At 45.5% G+C, this 10,389-nt stretch overlaps 3 protein-coding genes across 3 annotated transcripts; 2 read left to right on the top strand and 1 right to left on the bottom strand.

Annotated features, from left to right (window-relative positions):
- Positions 1 to 17: 17 nt before the first annotated feature.
- An13g04080 (uncharacterized protein) lies at positions 18 to 2,116 on the bottom strand (the record flags this gene model as incomplete). The annotated part of the gene is made up of 5 exons (XM_059743996.1): positions 18 to 179; positions 330 to 694; positions 794 to 1,372; positions 1,439 to 1,529; positions 1,772 to 2,116. The coding sequence occupies 5 exons, from the start codon at positions 2,114 to 2,116 to the stop codon at positions 18 to 20; spliced, it is 1,542 nt and encodes a 513-aa protein (XP_059602212.1).
- A 460-nt stretch (positions 2,117 to 2,576) lies between these two features.
- Positions 2,577 to 3,807, top strand: An13g04070 (uncharacterized protein; the record flags this gene model as incomplete). The annotated part of the gene is made up of 2 exons (XM_001396500.3): positions 2,577 to 2,648; positions 2,713 to 3,807. The coding sequence occupies 2 exons, from the start codon at positions 2,577 to 2,579 to the stop codon at positions 3,805 to 3,807; spliced, it is 1,167 nt and encodes a 388-aa protein (XP_001396537.1).
- Positions 3,808 to 4,785: 978 nt separating this feature from the next.
- Positions 4,786 to 6,839, top strand: An13g04060 (uncharacterized protein; the record flags this gene model as incomplete). Its single annotated transcript, XM_001396499.1, has 4 exons — positions 4,786 to 5,455; positions 5,526 to 5,845; positions 5,925 to 6,040; positions 6,107 to 6,839. 4 exons carry the CDS (start codon positions 4,786 to 4,788, stop codon positions 6,837 to 6,839), a joined length of 1,839 nt encoding a protein of 612 aa, XP_001396536.1.
- Between the last annotated feature and the right edge of the window lie 3,550 nt (positions 6,840 to 10,389).

The raw sequence follows: 10,389 nt of genomic DNA, 5'->3' as shown, positions 1-10,389 counted from the left end.
GATCGAGAGTCACGTTTTTAGTCCTCCGCACCGAAAGGCATTGAGTTTAGTAGTTGTTTGTATTGGCGCTCTGATTTTCGTGGAGCAATATTGACTTTCCAGGCGCCTTTAGCCGTTACTATTTGGCTATTACTTCCACCGGACGCGATCTCTCGGCTGCGGCCCGTTTCTTGGGGGCACTTCACTATATACCCTGCCACCATCCATTATCGCTACATACTCAATCAGGCTATTCTTTCTATCTGAACTCGTTGTAAAATACACTGGGGCGGCAGCTTAAAAGCGGCCTACCGTGCCCTGAATAAGACTTGCACGGTTTGGTCACAAACCAGGTCCTGTCCAATCTCCCAATTAGCAGGGCGGGATTGTCCATCGGGGAAGCGGATGTCATATTTCAAGATGATGTGCGCGAGAAGAATTTTGATCTCATTTGTTGCGAAGAACCGACCGGGACAGGCGCGTACGCCATGCCCAAAACCATAGTGCTCTGCGCTTGTCATCACCAACTGGTGTTTGTTTTCATGTCCTGGCTCTTGCCGCTTCCGATAAAACCGGTACCCGTCGTAAGTGTGCGCATTTAGATATATGCTCTCGTCTTGCATAGTATGGGCGGAGACAACGAGACTGGCACCCTTTGGAATGACTGTTGCGTCCGAGAGTGTAATCTCCTCCATAGCGTAGCGGTGTAGCGAAGCTAAGTACCCATTGCAAAATCAGTATTATCTCCAGTGCGGCTGAGCGCGACGTGGTCGAAGGTGGTGATAATCAATTCAACAAGCAAGGGTTTACGCACTCAGGCCCGGTGGATTCAACCGTTGGCTCTCCTTAACCACGCTATCCAGGAGCTTCATCTTGGTCAAACTGGTCTTGTGAAATGTACCGTCTGTCTCCAATACCGATTGGATCTCTTCCCGCAGAGGAGGGAGATACTGCGGATTCGCTGCCAGGTCGTAAATGACGTTGGTGAGGAGGTTAGAGGTGGTGTGGATCGTCACCAGTGTCAAGCCGATTTGCGCTGTAGTCACATCCAAGTGGCGACCGCCTGCGACTTCGTGAAGCCAGTCCAGCGCATCCGGCTGCCTGGGCTTGTGTTCATGTTGCCGCCTCCTCATTTCCCGCTGGACAATCCGTCGTGCTACTTGCACACGCTTCCTGAGTTTCTGAGCAGGCTCCAGAAACCAGTGAACGACAGGTCGGAGGATAGGTGGCCAACCTCTTAGTGCGGTTATTGCTCCGAAAATGTCCAGAGTATAGTTCACCGATATATCGAGCCATTCGGTATCGCGACACACTTGCTCTCCTAGGAAGACAAGGGTCGATAGGCGCGCGACGATGTAAGGGACTTCGCTGGCAAAACAATAGGATTTCCACTCTACAAGGGTCAAGTGTTTAGTTGTTAGCCTGGGCGACTACTGCATACTGGGGGTTAGTTATGAACCTTGGGGTTGGCCAAAATGTTCGTCGAGCGTTAATTCCGTTTCTCTGGCCAGAGGAATCGTGTACTGTTCTATAAAGCAATTTAGCTGTGGCTGTAGAAAGGTACCATAGGCGACTCATACTCAAATTTCGAGTTATCTTTTGGTTGATCACATCTAACAGTATGTGGTGGTTCTCTGTGCCCCGAAAAGCCTCAAACCCTGGATAATCCCCGACTGGGAGAGACTAGCATTTGACGTCAGAGTGTATTTTCAAGAACATACTTCAACAAGCTACCTCCTTGACTGCTTCCTCTAGACTGAGAGAAGGATGTCTCCTAACTTCATCCACATACTTTGGATGAAGCACTAACATAGGGCCGTGGGGAAACATTGCTTGGAACATCGTGTGGCCCTATTCGAGCCGTATCCCAGCGTATCAGTCCGAAGCTTAGATATGTCCAGGAGGGTACTACCTGTTCAAAGCCTTCACGGATCAAAGCCCTGGCCGAGGCCATAAAACATACATTAGCCTGTCGGTCAAATAGAGACCACCGGCTCATCCCAACAGCGGGAATCCGGTAGTATGGGAGATTGTGGATGGCATTCTGAACGCAGCTCAACAGCACGAGGACAGCCACTGTGAGACAGAACCCCGGCAGGAAATACGCAGGAGGGATAATCTCTGTGAAAAGTTGCATCTTGACCTGCGGGGAGCGGGAATTTTTCGAGAAAAAGCAAGGGTTGGCTGCAATTTGATTAATGCATATATGGTTATGTCAAATGGTATCAGTCGAGGGCTAAAGAGGACAACCTCGGGGAGCCGGGAAGGAAGGTCCCCACAGCGACGGGTATTGTACGGCCATGTATTTCGCGGTTGTGACACTTGTTACTAGGTCGGCTCCGACCACACCTTCATCAATGGTCGGCTGATAAATAACGAATAAATTATCTCACGTCCTGCTTGTACATTTACTCCTTTGAGTTAGCTGGACGGATCATTCCTCATCTGACGCCCAGACAACATGCTCGGCCTGCAAGTGAATGAATATCTTCTTTGACCCTTATATTCATGGTGTGTCGTTATCACCGCCATCATCGTTCTGTTCATATCATTCTTATACTACAATTAATTCGGGCTTTTTTTCATCCCAGGGCAGCATGTTAGACCTGGTAGGAAACAAGAAGGTACTCATCAATGGTCACCAACTATACTATACTAGCGAAAGGCTGGTACGCTGTTGCCCTCCTCCCTTGGTCTGTTATTATCTAACAAGTGTGACGACAATGTAAACAGAATCCCCGTCACAACCCAACGTCTCCATCCTCCCTGACTTCCATACAAACCGACCAGCTGTTGCAACCAAAATCCTCCAATTTTTCTTTGCCTGCCTCACTGCCGGTCATAGGTCATGGTGATCACCACAGCCATGAGCCTGAGATCTGTACTCTGAAGCCAAGCGATCTGACCCTCTTAAGTCGTTGGTGTGCCAGTACATATCGATCTCTCACGCCCGATGGCAAAAACGGCCAAATCTGGAGAAGCACAATCGTCCGAGAGGCAATGAGCAACCCGCCACTGCTGGATAGCATTCTAGCTGTGGCAGCATTAGATATCGCTTACAATTGCGGAGGGGACAGCGCACAGAGAGATCAACACGATCACCAACAAATCCAGTGTCTAGCTGTTCTACATTGGGATCAAGCTCGCGCCGGGCTTGAAAAGCAGATCAACCGCGACAGATCGGAGCGGTGTCGCAAAGAAAGCAATTTCATGATGGCTATGTGCAATATTCTTATCATCCTCGCCTTCGGACATATACGAATGCCCCCATTCTCAAGCGGTTCCGCGTTGGTAGATCTTTGTCACATTTTTCGCCAGTTACGCGGGTCACCGGAGGTTCTTCTCCGCCTGATCGATGAAGTCAAACCAAGCGAGGAGTTGGCTTTCCTAGTCCGCCAGGAGACCGGTCCTACCATGCCAAATACTTCCACCCTGGCCATTCATGCTCTGCGAAAACTACATAATGACGATAGCAAAGGGAGGAATTACCCCCAAACCAGGGAAATTTACAACAAAGCCATCGATCGCTTGGCCTCATGTCTGCGTTATATTGCCTGGGGCAGCCATCCCGGACTGGTCGGAATCTCCTGGCTGCTGGAGGTTCCAGCAGTATTTGTGGATTTAGTTCTGGACCACCAGCCAATGGCATTGACAATTATGGCGCACTATTGCGTGGTTCTATACCACTTACGGTCACATTGGTGGATGGGAGCATTCGGCATCAAAGTTTTAGAGGAGATTCGTCAACTGTTGGGCAGCGATCGCTTGGAGAATATACAGTGGGCGATCGATGGGATATCAACAGATGGCACTGCACATTTTGACTGACGGTACGACTTGTCTTCTACGACCATGAATAGCAGTTTGCAAAGGGGCTGCGACCGTCCCCACGTTTGCATATCCCACTATGCGGCCGCGATGAGGAGTCCACTTCCTAGCGTAATCAGTCTGTATATGCACACGAAGCCATGTCCGGAATAATGCTGTGCCCTTGCATGTCCCGGAACCTAAGCGCACGAAATAGGGTATGACAGAGAAACCCGCGTGCTGAGTTTGGTCTCTAATTTTCATGGCCCCTTCCATGGAACGGTGGATGACAGGGAATGCCCAGTCCAAATATCCGGCTCCATAATATGGGGGTTCTTAGATCATTGATAGTTTATTTTTCTAGGCAGCACTCACCCAAGGCTCTGGCAGGTTGTGTGTGTACGGATATCGCGCCACTTTGAGCGACCCACCGTACTTTGTTTTGGCCAGTAGTAATTTACATATCTCCACTAAAACGCTAGTACCACCCACAAGGCCATAACGGAGCACAGGAAGCTTGACATCGGGGATAGCGCGCTATTGACAAGCAGGCCGCTGTTACGCATGCTCTCGCACGGACGCTCCACACACAGATTGCGCGCTTTTCTATATCTCCGATTTGCAGTGGGCCATGCACCAAAGCTTGACCTTGACAATGGAGTGCCGGTACACACCACTTGGTAAATTCTTTCTTTTCTCGTACTATCTCATCCCCCGATACCCCTACCTCCTTTCCTCTTTCTTTTTCCATTTTTTTCCCCCTCGGCTTACCAACAACTACCCCCCTCCCCCACTGTCCTCTTTTTCATTGGTTCTTTGCTATATTATAGCTGTTCCCGTTAAGCTGGCTTTATTACGGAGTATTTGTGTATATATTCAGTTTTCAGGCCCCGCTCTGCCCCCTTTCCTCGAATCAAGAACCTGATCGGTAGAGGGATTACTCGAACCCACTTTCGCTGAAATAATAGTTGGCATAGTTCTGCACAGGAACTGGATAGGATGAATTCGTTTAATCATATGAGGGTGTTGCCTCCCGGGTTGGCCCGGACTGATGCCGTGGGAAACTCACCAGACTCCCAAGGGCATGGGCCCGATAATTCTCCGAGCAGCAGCACCTACAACACAATACCTATCCCTCCTTTTCCCGAGGAAGCTACAGAGCTGATTAGAGTATCTAAGGAACAGTCAACTTTGTCGTTGTCCCCTGCCAAACCTGACGCTGCGAGAACAACCGGACCCCAAAAGTCGACCAGCGCTGTGGCCGGTCGCCCGACTCTCTTCTGGGTCCATGCGAGTCCAAAATCTATTTCAGATGGCACCAGGCCCGAGGACCTGAAACGTATCCGATCCCATGTGATGTCCGAGCATAATCGGAAGAAAAGGCTATCTAGCACTGAATTACATAAACGTCGATCATGGAAACGTGTAGCCTCCCAACCCCCAGAGACCGATCGCGAATATGCGGAGGGCCCGGTCTGGCCCAAAGCTGAACTTGCAGCTCAAGCATCTGTGCCGCAGCGCTCGACTGACAGTCAGGGCCAGGAAGATGAATTAATTTGTTCAGTATCGTCCCCCATACCCCGGAGCCTGGGAATACAATCGGCCATAGATCCGTTCAACACCTCTCATACTCCTCTTACCGATCGCATGATGCGACATCTGCAGCATTGTAAGTTACATCTCGACATTTTGGTTAGATACCTGCAACTTAATCGACGGATACTGATAGTCCGGTCTAGTTTTAGTTGATCTTTCCCAAGACGGTGTGCCTTTCCAGAACCGACGGCTTGACACGATCAAAAGGCATTGGGGGGAATTGATTCAGAACAATAAGGCCTGCCTTCATGCATGTATCTGTGTTGCTTCCTCGGATATTGCTCTACGGACCAGTGAGCTGCCTCTCAAGAGTTCCAGCAATAAACCATTTAGCCCCCTGCTGCTCGACACATTTCACCATCGGGGAGAAACAATCCGGCTGGTCAATAGCGGTCTCTCAGACCCTCTCAGAGCAGCTAGTGATGGCTTGATTGCGTCTGTATCCATGTTGCTGACGATCGAGGTACGGGTGCCTTTCCCACCCCCTTCTTTGGGTTACGCTTTTACCCCCTCGGGTGACAAATAAGTCTCACTCTCGGCAGATTGCGACAGGTACACCCGCCTATCTGAAGATGCACCTAGCCGGACTACGTCAAATGGTAGCACTGCGCAGGAGTTTCATAGACGTTCCGTATCCCGTACGATATCAGATTTCATGGTAAGTCTGCTCCTCAATGTAATAGTCCCTTCACGTCTATAGCTCAAATTAATCCTTTATCTCCAGGACAGATATACGTGTAGCATGCATGGCCTATACCAAACCAATCTTTCCTCCGGTCCGCAATACTCGTCCTCAAACGTACCCCATCCTGCCTCCCACTGCTGAACTCGCCCTTCTCGCGTCGCCATTATTACAACTGTCACAATTGACTGGCGCGTTGATTGGGCCGCAACTATCCAAGATCATCTTCGACCTGGTGCAGCTGACCTGGTACGCCGAGGCGATCCGGGCCGCTGATTACCAGATCTACGATGAACAGACCGAAGATTATTTCAATGGCGAGGTCCTGTATATCGAATACATGCTCCTCAGCGATCGATATACCGAAACCGGAATTGTTAAGGAAGATGCATCGATCGAGGGATGCGTACGTCTCGTCTGCCTCCTCTTCCACAACAGCAGCATTTGGGCTTTCTATCCCGCCAATGCCGGCATCTTCCCACAGCCTATCATCGCCTTGCGCGCAGCCCTGGAAGAGACTCTGGCCACGGGAGCCTTTACCGCGCATCCGGATCTTCTGATCTGGATCCTGGTCATGGGTGCTTGTAGTTGTAATACTGCTCTCGCGCACGAACGCACGTTCTTTGTCCAGACCCTCGCGCGGATGGTGCACCTGCATGCCATCACGTCCTGGAAGGACCTCCGCACCCGCCTCATGCCGTTCTTCTATCTCGATCGATGTTATTTGGCTTCCTTGCAGCTTCTGTGGAATGAGCTGCTGGTAGCGCTTGCATAATGAGAGAATCTCCAAGCATGATAAGGACCTGACTGTCAGCACCCACTACCAGACAAGCCCAGTGGAACAGGACTTTTCCCTTGCCAACGTTTATACGCACGCCAGCAGGCCATGGCATTCAAAAGATTCCGTTCTCTGCGCCATTGTATATCACTAAGCGATTTTCTCAGAGCTCACCTTACGATTTGGGTATTTATCTGCGGCTTTTGCCTTTCTTTTGACTGTTTCACCCCAGGAGATCGACGTACTTTTTATGGAAATATATCGCTCGACGAAGGTAGAAGGGATATGGTCAAGGAGCGCAAGTATGACTCTGGCGGCTCGCCCACACGGAGTATAACCTTATGTCAATTTTTGCTGGGTACAACTGTCGTACCGAGAAGTCCAGGCCATTGTCAAAATAGTATGAATCTGTCTTTAGTGGAGCTATATTCATGTTGGATCATTGATCATAACCATGCTAGCTAAAGCATGCCTATTGTTTCTGATGAGCATCTTAGTAGGTGGGGCCGGCTTATCTGAAAGGTTAGGCCTTTATCATTAACCGCTTTACACGATACATATAGCTCACAATCGTACTTGAGTTAGAAATACGTGACACGAAACGCTTTCTTTCCTGAATCATCCAGTCACAAGCTTCTTTATTGCAGTAAAGCTTGGAAGTTTCCCACCGTGTATGAATAGCGTAGCATTGCAACCTACTTATGAGTTGCTTATCTAACTAATATTGTAGTAACTATAGCACACAGGCTCAGCCCGAGTAGAGTTCTTCGATGGACAGATCGTTTGCGAGGAGATCTCAGCTGGGGAAATTCGCGGATAACTAAACCTAGAAGAAAGGGTCCTGGAAGTAGCTCTATTGACACCGCTATCTGTTATCCACATTTTGCTATATGAGTAATGCCATTGATACGAATACCTTATAAGGTGCTTAGAAACCAAGCTGGCAGACAGACAAGATTCATCGTTCATTGCAGGGAAAGTGTACTCATTCCAAAGCCATGTCCATCTTTGTTGACGCAACTATGTGCACATAGCCTTTTAAACGATGATCAGTGAAAGCTCTTTTTTGCTTGCTACCTAGAATACCTGTTCTTATTAGTATGATATAGTGCTTGCTATTCAAGTTCATAGACGGCAAAGGTGTGTCCGCAAGACATCTATGCTCAAAAAGGCAACACAATCCTCATCTTCATTTGAACGATGACTGAAAGAGAATATGGGTGCATGTACTAAATCCGATATTACACTTCAGCCCGAAAGATAAGACGAAATCCTGACAATATCGAAAAACCATGGCATGCAGAGCAAACATAGCCTCATTTGCACCAAGGCGGCTCGCCCAGTACTCTTCATAATCGCATACCGGATGCGTGCGGGTCAACCAAAATCTTCGCGCCTTCTCTGGCTAAAGCCGCTAAAAGTAGCCCTTCCAAGCGGCAATTCATGAATCTCAGCGATAAACTGAACAAAATACGGAGAGAACAAGAACCGGCCGGCCGTGCATCGGTGCATTGAGAGATGAACGTGTAGTACTAACTAGTAGAATAATATGTAAGTCTGGCGAGAAAGAAAGGCATATGTATTGTAGTATAAATATACAATGCCGATCTCAGTCAACGTGTGCCATATTGTTTACGATCTTTTCTAGTACTTTGGCAGAAACCATCTCTTACAATGAACCGATTGTCTCTGACTGCATATTGTTGAGGCGTAGAGTCATCCCTGCTGCTCAGTAACTAGCGATATATCGTTTTGGCCTATTTGGCAGAAACACTGTTTTGACACATAATATCTCAATCTCCACTATCAAGATCCACATCAGTATTAGAATTACTATTAAATCCAATATCGGAAAAATTTTTTATTTATATCCGAGCTGGTGTCGTCATCACTCTGATATTATTATTATATTCTATCAGTCGGGGGCGGGTTACCATCATTAAACAACTTACAGATAACTGATAATAAAATAAATATTTAGAATAAAAGCAGAAAAACTAAGAATAACTAAGCTCAGAAGTAATAAATATAAGAGCTGATCAAACATGTCTTATTTAATGCATCTAGACTAGAATATCGAACATGAGAAGGAAAAGAAGAAAATATAAAAAAATATATATAAATAATAAAAATAAGTAAATAAAATAAGATAAATAAAATAAATAGAACTATATTATATAATTTAATTATATATTTTTAAATATTATTTATTATTATATTATTTTTCTTATTAAGACTGGTTGCTCTCAGCCAGCATAATATTATTATTTTTATAATTTATTATAAACTTATCAGCCTCAGCCGCGGCGAGCTACTGTAGCAGTTATTTAAAAAAAATTAAAATAGATAAAAATTTTTATATAATAATTTTTGAACCAGAAAAAAATATTCTTAAAATTTCTAGTATAATTAGAGTATTTCTTCAGTAAAATCAGTAATTTAAATAAGTTTTTTAAAGAGATTACTAACAGCTAATCTACTTAAATAATTACTTTTGTAGAAATTATTTAAATCAGAAATATTTCTTTAAATATAATACTTTATTCTATTATATATGTTATGGTGCTAAATAAGTATACTTAATATAAATAAATCTGATAAATATATTAAATAAAATATTTTTTTAACACAATATATATTTGAATTAAATATTTAGATTAAATTAAAATAATTTTGTAAGACTAGTGTATTTTTATTTATTTTTACTACTTATAAAAGCCGTAGATCTTCTGTTTTATTTAAAATCAGGATCTGTAATATAAAAGTTTGAATAACTTTATATAAGAAAGCCCGGGCTCATAATTTATTAAGATATATAATTATTATTAAAGCAATAAAAATAACTAAAAAATAAGCGAAACAACACGAAATACAGTAAAAGAATAAGTTGAATTTATAACTATCTAGATGCTCTAATAAAACAAAGTAAGAGATCATCTGTGGACGGCCTGAGCGCCAGGCACGTGACTACGCCTACTCCAGCAGCTACCTCAACATATTCTAATCCTGAAATTTCCATATCTCCTGCCACAAGCTTCCTCTGACGCCAGATATATAAATTTAGTGGTCAGAATTGGAGTAGACAAATGTAGCTGTAGAGAGAAAGGAACGTGTAGGGAAATATTGTCATTAGGATGACATGCTACAGTCAGTTTATGACCGTCTGCTTGAGGCTAGATGTGTAAAGTATGGCGTTAGACTTGACACTTAGCATAAGCTGGACTATCCAAATGATAGGTTAGATGTAGACAGTGAGTCTTAATCGGTTCAAATGGGCGATTGTATTCAGGTCGTATATAGACAAAACTCCATAGACACGACAACAAAATCCCCCGTGAACGGAGAGATCGATCATCTAGTCACAACAACAATAGGGTACAATATTTGCCACGCAGCCTGCCGTACAGAAACATGTACTATATACATGATGTTGGAAATAAAAAAAGGGGGACGCTATCGCCACACCAGCCAGGCTTTCCTCCACAGCAGTCTTCACCCATGCGATACCCTCTGCCTGCCCTAAAAGGTAAGGCTTGCTCCCCATAAG

The sequence above is a fragment of the Aspergillus niger genome (genome assembly GCF_000002855.4).
Source record: "Aspergillus niger supercontig An13".
Classification (NCBI taxonomy): Eukaryota; Fungi; Ascomycota; class Eurotiomycetes; order Eurotiales; family Aspergillaceae; genus Aspergillus; species Aspergillus niger.
Note: the sequence above shows the minus strand (reverse complement) of the source record. Positions and strands in the feature narration are given on the sequence as shown.